The 19909-nt window shown below is 44.4% G+C and overlaps 2 protein-coding genes across 6 annotated transcripts in view; one reads left to right on the plus strand and one right to left on the minus strand.

Moving 5' to 3' along the window:
• Positions 1 to 5639, plus strand: part of ITGB4 (integrin subunit beta 4) — a 51413-nt gene extending 45774 nt beyond the window's left edge. For all 5 annotated transcript variants that reach the window (XM_081850650.1, XM_081850651.1, XM_081850652.1 and 2 more), the window contains 5 exons: positions 229 to 417; positions 742 to 897; positions 1148 to 1312; positions 2126 to 2242; positions 2673 to 5639. In XM_081850650.1, coding sequence (XP_081706776.1) covers positions 229 to 417; positions 742 to 897; positions 1148 to 1312; positions 2126 to 2242; positions 2673 to 2818 — 773 coding nt within the window. In that variant the 3' untranslated portion in view covers positions 2819 to 5639. The remainder of the gene's footprint in view (positions 1 to 228; positions 418 to 741; positions 898 to 1147; positions 1313 to 2125; positions 2243 to 2672) is intronic.
• On the minus strand, positions 4398 to 19696 carry GALK1 (galactokinase 1). The gene is made up of 8 exons (XM_081850791.1): positions 19118 to 19696; positions 16766 to 16955; positions 13481 to 13600; positions 12197 to 12332; positions 11498 to 11679; positions 10037 to 10187; positions 8796 to 8958; positions 4398 to 7375 (listed from the first exon to the last, which is right to left on the minus strand). Exons 1-8 carry the CDS (start codon positions 19679 to 19681, stop codon positions 7301 to 7303), a joined length of 1581 nt encoding a protein of 526 aa, XP_081706917.1. The 5' UTR covers positions 19682 to 19696; the 3' UTR covers positions 4398 to 7300.
• Positions 19697 to 19909: the final 213 nt, after the last annotated feature.

Consider the following 19909-nt stretch of genomic DNA (forward strand, 5'->3'; position numbering starts at 1 on the left):
CATGTGTGCATTCATCCTGTACAAAGAACTTTACGTGGGAGGACTCTCACAATTTTCTACACTGAAGTTACTTGCATGCATGGAGTGCATCTTCTAGGTAGCAGCCCTCATTAGTGTGACCTCAAGGAGACTGCCTTTCCTGCAGTAGTTATCAGTTTGCCAGTGAAAACTGCAGGTTTTGGCACAGCAGATTGTGATAAGTGACTGTGTTGTCTTCCTGTTCCCTAGGAGAGATCCAGAGACTTACTATTCCCAACCCTCACCAGAACTCCGTAGTGGTGGATGACCTACTGCCTAACCACTCCTATGTCTTCAAAGTGAAGGCGCAAAGTGATGAAGGATGGGGTCCAGAGAGAGAAGGCGTGATAACTATTGAGTCACAAGTGGACCCGCGCAGCCCTCTGAGTCCTGTCCCAGGTAATGTGGTCTTCATGGTTTACTAACTGTGATGAAATGAGCTCACTCAGCTTTTATGAGTTGCCAGTATACAAAACTGTCCCTACAGAAATTTTGATTTTCTTTGACATTGGTTTTGAGCTAAGAAGAATTGTACTTATCATGGGAACTATGTATTATGGTCCTTCACTTTCCCAAAAAGTTAAGGTGTCGTGGGGCTTTTGTTTTTTTTAATTAGGGACATAAATCAAATGTAAGATTGCACATGTGTCAGTCTTTGCCTGCTCGTTCGCTTTGCTTTCTCCTGTGAGACGGTGACCATTTTTTTTGTTCTTGCGGTTGTAGGATCACCATTCACTCTGAGCACTCCCAGTGCCCCGGGGCCTCTGGTGTTCACGGCCCTGAGTCCAGACTCTCTTCAGCTGAGCTGGGACAGACCCCGCCAACCCAATGGGTTAATTCTGGGCTATATGGTCACCTGTGAGATGCTGCATGGTGGAGGTATGTGAAAGTTCTGATTGCGGGGAATGCAGTTCAGTTGTAGAACTCCCACTGTATTTCCTGACTCACAGAAGAGGGCAGCCCCTGCAGGTGCCAAGCTCTGTATGTGCAGCAGATGTCTGCAGGGGCGCTACTGAATTAAGGCTACTGGCATGACAAAGGAGCTGATAAGGTAGATAGGTGCCTCTGATAGGAACTTTTATTACTTATTCTCTAGGTTCTACCTGTTCTTCTTGTTTCTGATCCACAGGGGAACCCAGGAATATCTACGTGGAGGGAGACAACCTAGAGACCACGCTGACAGTACCTTACTTGAGTGAAAATGTTCCATATAAGTTTAAAGTCCAAGCAAAGACCACACAAGGCTTTGGGCCTGAAAGGGAAGGAATTATCACTATTGAATCTCAAGATGCAGGTACGCACCCCCACCCCCACCCCGGATACAGTAATAACTTAGGTATAATTGGGCTCTTCGGGGAAGGAAGGACAGGATAGAATTTTTAAAAACAATGTTAAATAAATAATAATCAGTTTGTGCCACATCTGAGCATGGAGAGACTGGTGAAGTCATGAAAAGGAATGGGTGGGAAAGAGCATTCCTGCACATAGGCCATGCTGAGCAGAGCATTGGAGGTTCTGCTGAGGCCCCTCCATGTAAATGATTGCACAGCAAATAGCTCAAGGGAAGAAACATGAGAGATAAACTTGATGATGTGGCTCCTGTGTGTCTGTGTGTGTTGTGCAGTGTGATGTGCCAATGTGGGGTAATGGTTAGTGTGTCAGACTAGCACCTGGGGGGGGTGAGTTTAAATCCCCACTTAGCTGTGAAGCTCACTGGGTAACCTTGGACCAAACAATGTCTGTTAGCCTAACCTCTACCTCACCGGGTTAATATGTGGATAAATTCAGGGTCTTTGGGAGTACCATGTATCTTGAGCTCCTGAGGGGGAAAGGTTGGGATATAACTGAACAAACCAAAAGGTATTTGTGTAGGATGAGGTAAATTTTAAAATGCTTGCAACACCAGAGCTGTCATCTCACCTGTCACCTGAATACCCCAGTGTGAACATAAGCAGCCTTATAATTTCCTTTCTGGTTTGGTCAAGGAGGTGGTGCATATGTGTCAGGCTCTCTGGTGCCTTGTATTTAAATTAAAATGTACAAAGAATTTCCTCTTACTAAGCAGACCCTGAGATACAATTAAACTAATATACCCTTTCTGGTTCAGGGGCCTTTTCTCAGTTTGGAACACATCAATTCACCAGAGAGGAGGTCTACAATCTCCCCACAGAATACAGTACCCAAACCAGCATCACTCACTCCCCACTGGATCCTTTATACGCAGGTAAGAAAGAAGCACTATGGGAATAGGGGCTGGTTAGGATCTCAACAAATTCTGTGGGGGAACATAAATGGGCAGCAATCCGGGATCCATCTGAGAGCAGCCAAAACATGCGTTGGAAATGGTCGTAGCTCAGTGGCTTTGCATGGAGGAAGTCCCTCATTCAATCTCTGGCATCTCCAGGCATGGTGTGTGTTGTAGAGAATCCACTCCTGCCAGTCATCTATGCACAGTATAGGAATAGTTCTTTCTATATTTAAGCCCTATAGAAACACCTAGTTTGTCTTAGTTCATGTGAATGGAGCTAGGACTACCTTCTCAGTACAAAAGAGGCCAAAAAGGTCTGTTCATATGTATGACCACATGTGCACATGTTCACACAGACAGACCCTTGAGCTGCTGACGCAATCTTTGTTTTGTCCCTTTGTTCCAGATGGCATGCTGCTGACCACTCAGCGAGTGGAGAGTGGCGGCACCCTCACCAAGCACGTCACCAATGAATTTGTCACCAGAACCATGATGTCTAACAGCAGCGGGACATTCTCCAGACAGACAGAGAGGCAGTTCTATGAAGCTTGAGTCAGGAAGCAAACTGCCCAAGGGACACTTGGATTTCAATAGCTGGTGACCTCAAGCAGGCCTGCTCTGTGATCAGTTCCTGGACTGAGGCTCATGGTGCCCACTGCATTGCTTCAACTCTAATGAAAATACTGGATGCTGCTTTGAGATACCCGCGAGTGGAGGCTGCATGCATTCCAGGTGGCACCCTAAAGACATTCCGAAAAGAGTTTTTTAGCAAGATGCTTGGCTGTGAAGGGCTATTGGTTAGTTCGATTTTGAGTCGAGCTCCTGACTCTTTCCATGCTTTGCTTGGCTGCTTTCCGATATCGCACGCTGGAAGATTTAACTACACGCAACTGAATTTGCTTTTTAAATCCCCACCTCTCACCAAACCTTTTTCACTTTTGCTGCTTGTTTCGTTTTGATCTGTTCCTAAGTCATTCTCTCCCCACACTCCCACCCCATCAACAAATGGCATGCCAGACCTCCAGGGGAGGAACAGAATTGCAACTTTGTCCTCCTCCTTTGTAATTGCAGCACAGAAGAGGAATTGTCCTTATTCTTCCTACATTGGTGTGTAGACACCCCTGCTGCTTAGGTGTGGTCCTGTAGGAACTGCTTAGTACCTTAAGTTACATAGCATCACCGACAATACAGTGCTCCTTAAAATATGATGCACAATCTTACTTAAAATATTATATGATTTTTTTTTGTTCTACAAAGGGTCCTTTATCCTAGATTTAATAAGGAGCCAAAATCCAGGCGCTAATCCTCTGCTCCTTACCACAGAAAATAAATATTTGGCACGGCTTTATAATCCATTAATGCCTTTGCTAGAAGAACCCCCTGGAATGATATCATTTCATATTGAATAACCAAAACCAACAACATTAAGAGTTGTTGCTGAGTTCCACCTACAGTCCTTCCTCACTCCCCATTTTGGCAGTGGTGGCTCACTGGCTCATATCAGTAGCTCAAGCATAGCATGCTGATTTAAATCATTGGCCCATTTCGGTGTCTGGACATAGCAAACTTCAGTGATTTCAGACTGCCCTTAGAATCAGGGTTGGAAGGGCATTTAGTCCAGTCCACTGCAATGCTACCCTTCCTGCCTCCTCACCAGTGGCCAGGATTTAATGGCAGTGCACGTGCAATTAATCCTTCAGAGCCTGTGTAACACAGGCATCACATATTTTTGCACCATGTACTTTCATTCAGCCACACTGCATTGATACTGTAGTCAACAACACTACAGTATCCACAAGACAGTGCAACTGTGATGGTGCTACCACTACCTTTTGCTGCATGTGTAGGCACAGCTTGAGCTGTAGAAGGAGTGGCTTTTGCAGAATGACCTGAGGGTATATCAACAGGGGTGGGGGGTGACTACCAGTAGGTAACTAAAGGCAGAATCAAGGTAGGAACTGAATACATGGAATTCTGACTAGAGACAGTTGTAGTATAACCACAGACCTGCCTTTGTTTACACTCACTTCACCTTCCTTAGAAAGGGGTGGGAGTGAAAGCTTTTTGCTTGTTTGTAGGTCTTTATTTATACATATGCAGATTTGACAAAGAAGACAGACAACTCATAAAATCTGATTGTACCAACATTTTACTCCTTGCTAAAAAGGCATGAGGAAGCTGGAGAGAAATGACTTGAGCAGGCAAGTTACTTTGATTCCTATCAGTGTGATGATTTCTCACACTGTGTGTGTTTAGCATCATTGGAAGAGTATCGACCTAACACCATTATTTGACATTTTGCATGGTTGCTCCCACAATGCTGTGGTTGTCAAACCATGTTCCAGGAAACTGTCAGAAGTCTACCCATGAATTCTTCAGTCATGCAGGCAAGTTCCCCTAAAAGACAGCCAGCTCACTTGATAGTGACGGTTCTCACACAAAGGGACCAGCATTGCCAGTGTGCACCAAACCATCAACATGCCTCAGAATCTTCTGCAATGTGTTGTGGTTCTATGGAGGATGTATGTTGTTTGCCACACTGACTTGTTTGCTCACAAAATTCCCTGAAGGCAGGAAGTTTGTAAACCATTGATTTGTGAGTTTCATCACAGCGAGAACAGGTAGCTGTTGCCCTTCGCTTCTATTTTGGCCAGCCTTGCCCCAGGACCTTAGATATGTATCTGTGCTAGCAGCAGAGGATCAACTGCAGATAATTTTTTACTTAGCTAAACAAGAGAGAACACAAAAAGAATTCAGGGCTGCTGCTGCCACATAGTTTTAGAAGCTCAGGTAGATGGCGCCTTCAACTTTCTGTCCCAATATACCAAGTCAGGTCCCTTGTAATCTAATGTTGGGTTTTCCTACTGACCCATTCACCGCAACAGGGGGAGTTACAACAGGGGAGTTACTGGACCTTCTGGCCCCAAAGGGGTTTCTTTTCATGGGATGCTAGAGAACTCAGCCAATAAAATTTGCTATTTCATGGCTTCTTTGTATTCAGACCCAAGCAGAGTGTGTTATTGGAAATGGCTGTATCTCCAGTTCTTGCATTACATCGTTTTGCAAAGTCACTTTGGTCACAGGCTCTTGAAGCTTCTTATGAGTTCTTTTCACTAAGAGAGCACCACAGGCTTTAATATTAACCAAAGAGCCCATTAAAGGTGTTTGATGAGCCAGATTTCAGCAGCATAGCAGTTTTAACACAAGTTTTGAAAGGGATTGTATGCTTTCACTCACCTAACAGAAGAACCACAATAGAATGTAAATTCTGGCTTGCAGGGATTGGTGGCATTTAATACATATGCAGTGTTTTGACAACTGGCATTCAGGACCAGATGGCTTTCTATTGCACTTATTAAACATTTTTCCTCTACGATCGCAGAAGGCTTTTTATTTCCAAGTGTGTCTGATGTGAAAGCGGCTAGCAGCTGTGGGTGTTAATGAGAGAGTAGGGCTGCACTCCTATATAAAATTAGGCAGGCCTACACACATTAATTTCAATAGGATCAAGCTCAAGAACCAAAATATTGCATAAAATTCTAGCGTAGCTAAAAAACAAAAACAAAAAAATCACTTAAATGCTGAAAAGGTCTAAGAATGGAAGACTTGAGCCAAACGGCACAGGTTTCAAAGCTAATTTGATAACAGCCTATAAAAATCACAGCCCACTGGGAAAGGTCACGTTTTTGCTTCGGGGGGGGGGGAAATAACCCTCCCCAGGTTTTGCAACTGCAATACATATTATAGATTCATTACAAAAAGATTCTGACAGTCCCAGCTACATGTCCTTGATGTGATGTTTTGGTGCAGCTTAAATGACAGTGGATGTTTTTGGAATCATAAGGGATAGTGCTATGGCAGGAGAGGGAACTGGCCATAGATTGAATGGCATTGCATACTGCTGTTCCCAGTCCTATGGACAGCCAAAGCAGCTGAACTGTGCTGTGTGACAGGGTTATCTGTATCACTATAGAATGCACCAAGTTATAGAACCCACGAAGTTCTAAAAGTGTAATTAGCCTGGGCACTTTTACTGTACAGTAGTACCTTGGCTGACGAATGCCTTGCGACTCGAAGATTTGGCTTCCGAACGCCGCAAACCCGGAAGTGAGTGCTCTGGTTTGTGAACATTCTTTGGAACCCGAATGTCCAACGCGGCTTCTGATTGGTTGCAGGAGCTTTCTGCAGCCAATCGGAAGCCATGCCTTTGTTTCTGAATGTTTTGGAAGTCGAACGGACTTCTGTAACGGATTCTGTTCGACTTCTGAGGTACCACTGTATTTTGAAAGCAGAACAGTCACTGAGCCTCCATCAAGTTAGTGGGACTTAATTCTGAGAAGACATGCAGAGTTTCTAATAATTAAGGTAGGTCATCCTTGTAGTAAAATCACAGGTAACTTCAAGAAAAACACATAATCATAAATTTGCTCATGCAACACTGGATACCATCTGTGGTATTTAGGCTGGAAGATGAATAACTTGCCACATTGTAAGGTGTAAATGAAGGACTTTTGTTCTTGAAGCTTCTTCTATTACTTTAGTTTACAAGGAAGAGGTTGAACGAACTACCTACCAACCAACCAATCAATCAATCAATCAATCAATCAATCATCAGGGAAATTCAGTTAATCATACTATTTGTTTTATGTCAGGAACCAGAAGTAGAGGAAGGACGACGGCTGTATTGACTATCCTCAACTCTTTTCCAACACAAAACAGCACAGCAAAATAGGCCTGTTCTGGCCTCACATGAAGAACAAATTCCCTGCCACAAACTGTAATGTAAAACAGTCAGGAGAAGAGACCTCTGTTCAGTAAAGCAGACTGGAAGGTTCTACATGTAAAAACCAGATTTAAAAGAGAGAGAGAGAGACAAGAAAGAGTTCAAGTTTTTATCAGAATTTGGAAGTCTTTGACTGGAGTCTCAAGCACATGGATCAGGGAAGCCGGCTCTGACCTTTGCAGTGCTCTGTGTCGTTGGTACCAGAGCAACAGAAAACCCTTGCTCTGACGGGGTTGGGATTGGGAGTTGGATTATTGCAGAGGATGTACTCTGGCTCCATCAGAAGGCTGTGTCAAATAGAAGGTGGCTGTCCTGCTGTATTTTTCCTAATTGATTAAAAAAAAAAAAAGGTCAGGTGTTGCAACTGTCTGAAATAGGCAGTGAGTACAAAATACGTCAAAACAAAAAGTCCTCGAGGGCGGGTGGCGGTATGGAACTCTATAATGATGCAATTCCACACCTTTTCATAAGACTACAGCATAGCCAAAGGGCAGTTGTATGTTTTTGGCCACAGAAGTGCCCTTTATGGTAAAGAAAGAAGAAGTAGGCTAGAGGCCAAATTTAAAAAAATAAAAAGATGTGCAGATGAGGGGTGATTGCCCAACTCTTGCAGAGCACTAGGTATAGCCCAAGCTATTTTGGCGGAGAGGACAAAATGGAACACACACAAACTAACCAGATTAGCAATTGAACCTTACATCAACACTAGTGATGTAACACTATATTCTGGGATGGTAGCATCCTCTACCATCCCAGAATATAGTATGCTAACTTAGGGGAAACTGCCATCTACCTGACACAAGACACCTCAACCTGTCTAATGGTAGGGCCGGCCCTGCACACAAAGTGATTTCCAGTATTTAAGCTCAGCCAAGGGGGGAAAAGTGCTTTAAGAGAAACAACGGTGGGAAGATTGGCACTATTCACCAGCATATTCCACCCCTTGAAAACAAATTAAGTTGCATATCTCCCCCCCCTTTTTTTTTAACCATTAAAGGCACACACACACCCCTATATTTGGTGCAGTTGTCTTTTTCAATACATGACAACTGTTACCATCACAATTACTTTTGACTATATATGAAATGCAATGCTAAGAAGATTCTCTCTCTCATTATGTTGTGCTTAACTGTGGAACTGACACAACTGCAAGGGTGACTGCAGTCCAGCTCAAAGGTACTCCCAGGTCAGATCAAAGATAGGCAGAAAATGCAGTGGACGCTTGGGTTGCGAACGTGATCCGTGCAGGAGGCACGTTTGCAGCCCGCAGCACCGCATCTGGGTGCGATTTGGCGCTTCTGCACATGTGCGACCGGCGAAACCCAAAAGTAACCTGAAAAAATGCGACCCAAAGCACCTGTAACTCGAGGTATGACTGTACAGATGAGGCTTAGCAGGCTTCAGGAAGCACTTGTCTGTATTTTGTAGGTAAGGGCAGAGCAGCACAGGGATCTGTTGGGGATCTGTTGGCAGATCTCCAGGTAACATGCAATACATCAGCAAGACTCCAAATGGTTTACTAACAGCGACAGCAAAGAGCTCTCCTTTCCCTAGATTAGACGGCTGAACTGCTTGCAGGAAAACGAAGCAGGTTGTTGTTGTTTTTCCAGTGAATTCTACGTCAGTCCCACTGAGACATTGTTTTGCATGCCTGGCAGGGAGACCCCAGCGTTCTAGGAGCTCTGATCAGCCTGAAGACTGCCCACCCCATTCTGATAAACACTGTTCTGTGTCTATGTCACATACCTTGATATGCTTCTGGACTTTTTCTGCTACGCCAGATTCAAGCAGAGTAACAATGCAGCCTCCGAATCCCCCACCAGTCATTCTGCTGCCGTAGACTCCGGGGATCTCCAAAGCAAAAGACACCAGTTCATCTAATTCTGGGCAGCTGACGTCATAGTCATCTCTACAGGGGAAAACAGTGAGTCAGCCCCCCTAGATGTGAAGGCTATCATTGCCAAACAAAAGCAGGGGGTGGTTGTTGGAACCTGGGTGGACATCCATGAGCAGCATTCTTCCAAAGAAATACTGAAATTGGGGGTGGGGGGGAGCAAATACAGGTCATCCTTCAAAAATGGTTTTAAAATGACAAGCTGGGCAGGAAGCTAGGCTGCGATGTCACAAGCGCTGTTCAATAGGTGCTTGTTCATACTTGCATTACATGGTAGACAACTCTCCAAATCAGAGCCCCATGTTTTCCCGATGTTATGTGGCTGTGAGCCTGGGTTTGCCATGATGTGTACGGTTGTCTACAGGCTATGGCTACTCTTTGCTCCATATACAATACAGGTGTCGGATGGTGGAAGTGTTGTATTGGGGGAGGGAAGTACACAAAAAACTTCTTAGGAGTATACCGAAACAAGGTTCTGCATGAAGCAACAATCCAATGTAGTTTACGTACAGAAAGAAATGCAATATCCTCCAGAAGTACCCTATTGACAGATGGATCCTGAATCAATTGTCTGGAACGGCCTTGAGATGTAGAGGCTTTCCTCAGGCTAGCCGGTGAGCTTCATGGCTCAGCAGGGTTTCAGAATCAGGTTTCACAACACTACAGTCATTATACATAGTCGCAGGGTTAGCACTGCTTCGCACACAGTAAAATTCCTACACAGAAGTCCCTTCCACATAGGACCACCCTACACACATTTATATCACTGTGTGCACTCAGCATGCATGTGCCAGGTAGCTGGAGTCATTTGTGGCTTGTAGGCATGTGTGTGTGATGCGACATTACATGTATGCAGGACAGACCTACGTGCTGAAATCTAGGATCATGTTTGAAATGACTCTTAGATTCTGTAATTTTTATTTTTGAAAAATCAAGAATACTAAAACAAACGTAAGAACAGCCCTGCTGCATCAGGCCCAAGGCACTCTGTTATCACAGTGGTCAACCAGGGAAACCCACAAGAGAACCTGAGCACAACGGGGGGTGGGGTGGAGTGGGAATCCTTTGTGTAATCTTTTGGGTAACAGCCTACCGCAGGGAATTGTGACTCTCCACCATCAGTTGCCCAAATCTCTTATAGTCCTTGGACTGCAGTGCCTCTGCAGCTAGGGAGGTGCGTTCGATTTCTCCAATGACATGCCTGGCTCGCCGGTACACCAACTCACTTAGCAAGGCCTTAGAAGCTGCAAAAAATGGGGAGGGGGAAAATGTCAATGTTCAAACAGGTAGGCTAGGTTGGAGAATTTGAAGCAAAGTTTCAGACCATTCAGTGCTTCAGCAAAAGCAGCACGGAAATTAACACTGTTAATAAGCAATCCGTATTACATTTGGGATGAAGAAAAATCTTTAAAAAGTGAGGTGCTGGTGGGTTTTCTGTTCATAGCAGTGGGACTCATGATCATACGTTCCTAGAAAACCCTGGAAAAGGCAAAAATAGAAATGCAGTACAATAAACTCTGGTTTCATGCAATGTTTGAAAAGATAACGGAAAAGTTCCTTTTAGCCAGGGAACAAAGCAAATAAGCATTTTCTATGCGGAATTGCTAGATATATAACGCATATGAACTACAAAGATATGAGCAGACCAGCCCCAACAAAATATCTGAGAATGTGGAGCATTTGAAAGCCACCATCATCTCTTTTTTTGAGAATATTTTAGTATTTAAAGAAACTGAGTTTACATGCGTCTTAAATATACAATTATTCTTAATTACATTCCAATTTATAAACATTTATACTTTCTCTTCCGTCTGTCTTTTAATAAGAAAAATAGCAGCTTGGTGAAAAATCCAACAAAGTTGTTGAATGAGTGGAACAACTTCCACTTGTGCAATGGAACTTTCCCTCTTTTTTTTTTTTCTTTTTTTTTGCACTGCCCAAATCTGCTCTGAACCATTGGGGGAACCCCCAGAGCAGATCTGGGGCGAGTTGGGGTTTCAGGAGAGGTAGGAGATGTTCTGCTGTGCCAGCAAAAGTTGTTCTGCTTGCACCATTATTTTCCTGGATACAACTCAAAATTTCTGGCACCTTCTGCATGACTATGTTCTCAAGGACCCATCAAGATCACTGCCCCTCTGTTGTCCATTCCCCTTTGCTCAGGGATAGGTAAACATTTACATTAGGTCCAGTCACAAACGACTCTGGGGTTGCGGCACTCATAACGCTTTACTGGCCGAGGGAGCCGGGGTACAGCTTCCAGGTCATGTGGCCAGCATGACTGAGCCGCTTCTGGCGAGCCAGAGCAGTGCACAGAAATGCCGTTTACCTTCCTACCGGAGTGGTACCTATTTATCTACTTGCACTTTTATGTGCTTTCAAACTTTTATCTACTTGCACTTTTATGTGCTCAGGGATAGAGGTGTGTTATTTCAAGAAATTTTGAAGGCAGGGACCCATTATGTCCCCAACACACACACACACACACACACAGAGAGAGAGAGAGAGAGAGACAGACAGACAGACAGACAGACTTCTGTATTTTAACAATACGTACCCTCTAAGTCTGCCATAGTGGCTTCTCTCAGGCTTTCCTTGCCAAGCACCTTCGCTGCCTCTTCACACTGGCGCCGACGGGTGGCGTATTCACTTCCCGTCAAGGTGTGCCGCACATTGGAGTTGGTGATGAGTACAACTACGTCTGGGTCAGCCAAAGGCACCAGGGAAGTCTCCAGTGACCTGGAAATCAGATAGCACAACAAGGTAAAAGATGCAGGGAGCTTTTTAAACCTGCATCCTGCATTTCAAAGCTGCTATGTGTGTGTGAATGTTTTTACAGCTCACTACATTCCAGGGGAACACTTTTAGCTTTCCATTATGCAGGAAGGTTTTAGGTTACATACACTTTAGGGCAGAGACCCCTCTTGACAGCTAAGCATCTCTTTTTCTGAGTATTTTGTGCCTAAACTAGGCAAGATAGCAAAAGATCCATGGCTGGTTCTCCCATCCCTTAACAATGTAGCCAATAGCAGCTTTGGGGGTGTCCCCATTCAGATAAGGGCCACAGCTCCAGAATGGGGTTAACTCTTCCCACCCCCACTTGCCATGCCCTAGCAATGCCTTCCCACCACCCCAAGTTGACTCATACACTATATGCTTTGTTGCTGTTGCCATCTGTCTGAAGATTTTGGGTATCACATGGTGGACAGAGAGATGTATGATTACATTTCCTCTAGCGCTATTACAATGTCCTGACCTGCAGTCTATCAGCAAGGCATGGCCCTCCTTCCCCATCACAGAGATGAACTGGTCCATGATACCACAAGGCATCATTGCAAAGGTGTGCTCCGCTTTCTGGCATACTAATGCCTTAGTTACAGGATCCCCATCGTCTGTGTTAACGAAAAGGAGAGACATTCACAGACAGATTAGTACTTCTGTGCAATGGACAAAGCGCCAACTTTTGGCATCACGTCAGGGCTGGGGGACCTGCAGCCCTTCAAGTGTTGTTGGATTACAAATCCCATCAGGGAAGCTTTTAATGTTTGATGTATTACAGTATTTTAATATTTTGTTGGAAGCCATCCAGAGTGGCTGGAGAAGCCCGGCCAGATGGACAGGGGTATAAATAAATTATTATTATTATTATTATTATTATTATTATTATTATTAGCAGCAGCAGCAGCAGCAGCAGCAGCAGTATCCTTAACCACTGGCCAACTTAGTTGGGAATGATGGGAGTCCAATGACATCTGGAAGTCCACAGGCTCCATATTACTGTTTTAGGCTATTCCTAAACTATGCTTAACTTCCAGAACTGAATGAAGAACAAAGGCTAGATTAGGCTAGATCTGGTTAGATTAAACCAAATGTTGAACTAATTCATCATTTCCCAACAGCAGCAAAAGAGATGCGTGAAATAAAGGAACATAGCAAGTTGCCTTTTAGCAGGTCAGACTGCTTGTCCATCTAAGTCAGTATTGCTGACTTCAGGATCCCAGGAACTGGACCAAAGACTTTCTGCATGCGAAGCTTGTGTTCTTTTTTTTTATATTATTATTGAGTTTACTTACAACACATACACACACATTTGTCAAACTAAATATGAAGATAATAGTACAGAATCAAAAGAAAAACAAACAAAAAATACAAATAAGACATGATAACATATGAAAACTTATACAAAACAAATAATCAATAATATATATATATATACCATTATTTCAGTTCTTCTTTTCTGTTAATTGACTTCCTTCATCCTCAACACGGTTCTTTTTTGTTTCTGGTAAACTGTCTCCTTATTAGTTCATTATTACCCCTTTTTCTTTCTGTTTTTAACTTAAGTACCATAAATTATTCTGCAGAAGTTAATCGAAACAAGTCCAAGTATTAATTTGAGGGCACAATGAAGCCTGTGTTCTATCACTGAGCTTTGTTCCATTATGCTCCAACTAGTTCCCCTTAGCTAACATGGTAGATAGTAAAAGACCCTGGATTTTTTGTATTTAAGTTCTAGACTAAAACCAGTTTTGTTTCCTACCTGGACGCAACTGCTGCAGAAATGTGTATGTAGCCACTTCCAAGGAAGCTGAACTTGACAGACCGCCGCCGAGTGGAACATTGCTGGCTATGACTGCATTGAAGCCTGGGAGAGGGCCAGCTATAAAGGGATAGCAAAACAACAGGGAGAGAACAAAATATTTTAAAACAATATGGCACACAAAATATTTTAAAATAGTTCAGTTAGGCATAGATAGTCAAATTACAGGCCTGACCGTGATATGCCACTTTGAAGAACTGGATTATCTCCATGAAACTGAGAAGGAAACTTCTTTATAAGGCTGCCTGTGTAAAACCTAGACAATTAGAAATGCATGATTCGGTTCTCATCCAAACTACACTTTGGAGGGGGTTGTGAGTCACTAGGAGACCCCATGCCCCTAGCAGAGCTGTGATTTCCAGAGTTCCCTGGGAAGAGGGAATGATTGTTAAACCTCTTTGAGAATTGTAACTCTGTGAGCGGAATAAGGGTTTCCTAACCACTGTGGTCTAAACCACAGAGCCTAGGACTTGCCGATCAGAAGGTTGGTGGTTCAAATCCCCACGACGGGGGGAGCTCCCATTGCTCGGTTGCAGCTGCTGCCCACCTAGCAGTTCGAAAGCACGTCAAAGTGCAAGTAGATAAATAGGTACCGCTCTGGCAGGAAGGTAAACGGCATTTCTGTGCGCTGCTTTGGTTCGCCAGAAGTGGCTTAGTCATGCTGGCCACATGACCCAGAAGCTGTCTGCGGACAAATGCTGGCTCCCTCGGCCTACAGAGCGAGATGAGCACCGCAACCCCAGAGTCATCCGCGACTGGACCTAACGGTCAAGGGTACCTTTACCTTTAACCACTCTCAGTACCCTTCACAAACTACAGTTCGCAGGATTCTTTGGGGGAAGCCAGTTCTTCAAAGAATTGCTTTAAATGCATAGTGCTGATAAGGCCTCGGCTTCAGTGAATAACCCTGGATGCCACTAGGTCCATTTTCAAAAGGCTTCAACACAGATCAGTTCCTGGCACCACTGGAGAAAATATCCTGTTGCATAATACAGTGGTACCTCTGGTTGCGAATGGGATCTGTTCCGGAGCCCCATTCGCAACCTGAGCAGAATGCAACACATGTCTGCGTGTGCGCGGGTCGCGATTCGCCACTTCTGCGCATGCGCGTGATGTCATTTTGAGTGTCTGCGCATGCGTGAGTGGCGAAACCTGGAAGTAACCCTTTCCAGTACTTCCGGGTCGCCGCGGGATGCAACCTGAAAAGATTTAACCCGAAGCGTCTTTAACCCGAGGTATGACTGTATAAGACATGAGTGAGCAGACTTCTGGTTTGTGGGTTGTTTTGATTTTTTCCTGGAATTCTGAGGTCCACAAAGCAGAGCCAGGTGCAAAAGAATGTATTCTAACAGGATGGAATTATTCAAAAATATTATATTATTGCAATATGAAATTATTGAAAGCAATTACATTATATGACAAAATCCTTTTGGACATACACAGCACTGAGCAGTGGTAGCTTCTCTCCATGGCTGCTGAGTTAGAATTAAGAATATTTCCTTCCAGAACTGCTATTAGGACTTCAATGGAGAGGTACACCCTTCTTTTTCTCTCTGTTACTTAAGCACTACCCACCACACACACACACACACACACACACACACACACATTCTTGTTTATGGCACCCCTCCCCAACAGTGTGCCATCCACATGCTTTGGATTACAACTTCCAACAGGCTTGTCTTAGCAAGGCAAGAGGTAGAATCAAATAATCGTATTTGGAAGGGATCCCCAAGGGTCATCTAGTCCAACCCCATGCAATGGGGAATCTCATTAATTTCTTTCTTTTTTTTTTTTTTAAGGTCGATCTAACTTCCCCTCCACAAATTTTCCCTTTATTATATTAATTATAGGTCACATTGACCAAGTAAAACAAAACATAACATTTTATAGTTCTATTCTCTCCCCCCCCCTGCCCCGGTTTCTGTCCCTTCCCAGACAAATGTCCAAAAAAAAAAACAAACAAAAAATAGTTCTTAGCCCGGATTTCTCACGTCCGAGGCGTCTGATTCTCTGTCAGTCCCTCTCTGCCAACTATGTTGGTAGTCCTCTTTGTTGGTCCTAAGACCCCGAAGGAGTTCAGTCAGAGTCACATCATATTTTCTTTCATCCAGAATGTTAAAGAGTGTTTGCTGCGAAAGACCATCTAGTTTTCCATACTCAAGAGGAAAGTCCCAATCATGTTGCTTTATTCTTTTTAGTTTTAATATTCCAAGTACTCCAGGGACTTCTTTCTTCTTCTTTCTCATCTTTCGCAGGTTTGTAATCCAAAGGTCTTCTTGCTCATGCTCTAACAATGCAAATTCCTGGTTGATATTTTCCACTGCAATGGGGAATCTCAACTAAAGCATCCATGATCACAGGTGCTGTGACCCAAGAAAATCTGCAGGGCACCAGGTTGGGAAAGGCTGGCTTTTGGAGCAACTTCCATGGTACCATAAACATCTTAGGATAGTGTATTCTGAACTGGACATTCCCCACTCAGCTACACAGCTGCAAATAGAACGTTTTAAACGTGTTGTAAAGTGCAATATACAAATGTGACACTAGATGGCGAAAGTGAGCCATGAAAAATTCAATGTATTTTTCAAAACTTTTAAAAAGCATTTTCACAGCATTTTAAATATGTGTGCAAATTCCACCTCACTCTCATCATCACTGACACGTCTACCACCCACATGTTGTTGTGGTTGGTTTTTTGGGATAGGGGGATTGTTTTCATCTCCGGCAGGTGATGTCATTGTGGGCTTGTTGTGGTTCTGGACAGTCAAGAGTTAACACTCCAGGAAGCGTTCTTGATTCACTGGGTGCACTGCCCACATGATCCAGGCATTTCCCTTTGATCTGTGCTCTGTGGGAGCTGAGCTCTCTCTGGAGAACAGTCTGTCTGAGAATGTGAGCAAGGTAGTTTCATTTTTGTTAGAGACAGAAAGCTGTGAACATGCAGCTAGATTCTGTAGGTTTTCTTTTCTGTTTGTTATGCTTCTAAATAAAGAGTGATAGATTAGAAGCACTGGTGTCGAGCTGAGTTATTGAAGACACCACGTCGACACAGACAAGCCATTTTACGCTGCGTGTGAACTCTGTTATTATCCGGCAACTGAGAAGAGTGGCAGCGCATGAGTGGAAGCGTGTGGGCACCATTACGACCCACAAACTTTAACAGAGCTGTCTCCATCCCAAACAGCACATCCGCCTCAATTGCTAGCCGAGTCTAGATCTTACCCTGATAATGCTGAATGACCCCTTTGACATAGTTTGCCCAGCGAGGTTCTCCTGGCTCCAAGGTGGCACCTTCCATGGGAACTGGAAATGTCACCTTTTTAGGCACGTCTGCTCCCTGTGCGGTTGTGACTATGGATATGATTCCATCTTCTCTCGGGCTCCCAACCACCATGGTTCCCATCTGCAAGGCCTGAAGGAAGAGACAATGACTGAATCCCTCATGATACCAAACAGGAACAAGGGTTATGCAAACCACCTACCAAATGGTCTTTTGTATGGTTAGAAATGAGTACAGATAACAGGGAGCAGATGGGAGAACAGGAACAGGCATGGGAATGTTGGAACACAGAGACGTTCCCAATGCTATAACTTTAGTCAATAAGAATATTTGTTTAAGTTAATACTCACTTCATAGCAACATGGTGCTAAAATGGGGCTTACCTATCAAATGTAGTCAGTGGATTTGCTCTACTGACTTGTAAACAAGGCCGGGTTATCCATGGAGCTCTGCCTGAAAAGCTCAAACTCTCAGCTTAGAAAGACTGGAAGCAAAACATGCTGACAGATGAACCAGGCTAACTGCTCTTGCAGGGGGTTTTAAAAGCCATTTTTTAGCCAACAAGTGAAGTCAGAGTTGTGACTGAAGAGTGATTTGTTTCAACATTAGGAGTTAGAAATCCCTGGGTCCTAAAGAGCTGCTTTTTCCTCCTTCCCTTTAATGCACTTTCTTCTACTTCATTTCCTAGTCCATGGAATCTCTGCAGTTTATCCAGGCGAGGTCCAGCAGCAGTGGTCAGTCAGGTCAGAGGAAAACTATGTACCTTTACAATTAATAGAGTACAGCCTTTGTTGTTGGTTAGTCATTTAGTCGTGTCCGACTCTGTTATTCATCTTATATGTTCTGGATATCTCTCACACACATACACAGCAATCTATTTCAACAGGGATAATGTTTGGAGGTTTGGGGATAGGAAGTGCTCTACGTAAACAAAGTTAATCTGAATAGAGGTAGATATTGCACGTTAAGCTATGTGCTTGATTTCTGGGCAAACTGACAATGCTGAAAAGTGTGTGGAAAAGAGGCAGCCGATTTTAAAACATTTAAGGTTTTTTCTTGTGATGATTTGTCTTATTACTGACCATAAGCTGATCTGGAAGCCTTTTGTGGCTGAAGTGTGGGGTAAAAATGCTCTCTCGGCTGTGTAGTATGCAAAATAAAAATATTGCTGCTTCAGAATAGTTGGGATTGTTTCAGTTCTTGAAGTAATGAGGTAGGTTTACAGGTTAGTAATTTTTTGTGGGGTGGGGGCAAATTGGAAATAAACAATATTTTCTTTAAAAGGCACACGAGAGGTCCCTTTGAATATAAGAGGAACCAAACTGGGGAGGAACCAAAGGTTCAGCATCCTATTTCTCACAACAGCAGCCAGATGCAAGCCAGCAAGCCCATAAACGAAAGTTTGAGGCCAATAACCCTTTTTCTGTTGGTTGGTTGTCTCTCCTCCCTCAGTATATTCAGAGGCACATCGCTTCCCCATGATGGGATGCCGACTCCAAAGGTCATTCCTAGAAAGGCTTGCAATTGGAACCAAAATGACTTGCAGTGCAGCTTGAGTCTCTACTCAGATATAACTTCCCCTGCAATAGAGCTCAAGGAGTGAAGATCACCATCTTCCAACAAATGTATTTTTGCCTCTAAATTTAACTTATCCTATGGGTTGTATTCCATGCAAGGTCCTACTCAGAGCAGACCAAGTGAATATTATACCAAGTGGTATAATAACCTGAAGGAACAGGTACTGAAGCAAAGCCTTCGTATTTTTATTTCTTGCTTTTTGGGCTGAATTTGCGTACCTTTGGGCCGTGGCTTCATAGAGCCATCTCTCCCCACGCTCAAACTGTGATTAATTAATGGGATCAAACATGCGGGCGTAGCCAGGATTTTTGACGGGGGGACACAGGCCTTTCGTTAGGGGGGCAGAACCGATGTGATTCAGTCAATACTTATTTCTACTGTTTTAGAGCTCCTCCCCCCCCGGCTACGCCCATGGGGATCAAAGATATTTTGGAGAGGTTGTGTTGGGGGCCTCTGCAGACGGATCCAACAACTGCACCTGCCAACTAACAAAAATTCTGTACCGGGCAGGCGAGGCAACTTCGTCAGTCCCAGGTCAAGGAAGGCTGCTGCGTTGCTTTCAGAAAAGACGGCTCTCTTCTCCTCCTCTTCCGCCAAATTGTGACTAGCGAAAACCGGGATTTGTAGGATTCAAGAAGGAACAGCCGGGCACAGTATTTGCCCCTTTCTGTCTGTCTGTCTGTCTGTCTTTCCTTCTGCGCGCCACCCTCTCTTACCATAGGCAGCACGAACCCCTGGTTGTAATCCGTGTGCTCCCCGATCAAGTTCACCCTTCCCGGAGCCGACACCGCGATCTGGGGATCCAGCCCCCCGAAAAAGGTCCTGTAAGCCCCCCGGGCGGCCGCCAGCAGCGAGCCCTGCTCGGGTCCACTTGGGCTTTCCATGCTCTCGGGGGCCAGATTCCGAAGTGCCTCCGCTTGAGGGCAAAGAATCAGGAGGAAGCGGGTCTCTCCGCCTCCTAAACCGGGAGGAAGAAGAGCAAAGATTGCAACATTGCACAGCAGCACGATCTCCGCGTAGCCCGCGCGTCCGCCTCTCTCTTCTCCGGCTCGCCGCTCGCTTCCTGTCCTGGGAAAATGGAGCCCGCTGCTCCGCCCATGGACGGCCGCAACTGACCTCCAGGGGGCGCCAGGCCTCTTGCCGCCTCTGCCTCTGCAAATTCTTCGTCTTTCTCCCACGCTTGAGACAATGAGGAACGTCTGAGTTGTTACACCGGCTTCTCCTCCAGCTACCCCAATATTCCTGTCTTTTTCCTTTCTCCTCCTGTGAAGAGGCTGCATCCTAATGTTTTAATGTTCTATCTTAATCTTTTAAATTGTATTTTAATCAACTTGTTTTTATTATTGGTTGTTAGCTGCCCTGAGCCCTGTCTTGTCTGGGGAGGGCGGGGTATAAATAAAATTTTATTATTATTATTATTTTTATTATTATTCACGGAGGAGTACCAACACGTAGGGACGCGGGTGGCGCTGTGGGTTGAACCACAGAGCCTACAACTTGCCGATCAG

The sequence above is a fragment of the Podarcis erhardii genome, assembly GCF_964252035.2.
Source record: "Podarcis erhardii genome assembly, chromosome: 2".
Classification (NCBI taxonomy): Eukaryota; Metazoa; Chordata; class Lepidosauria; order Squamata; family Lacertidae; genus Podarcis; species Podarcis erhardii.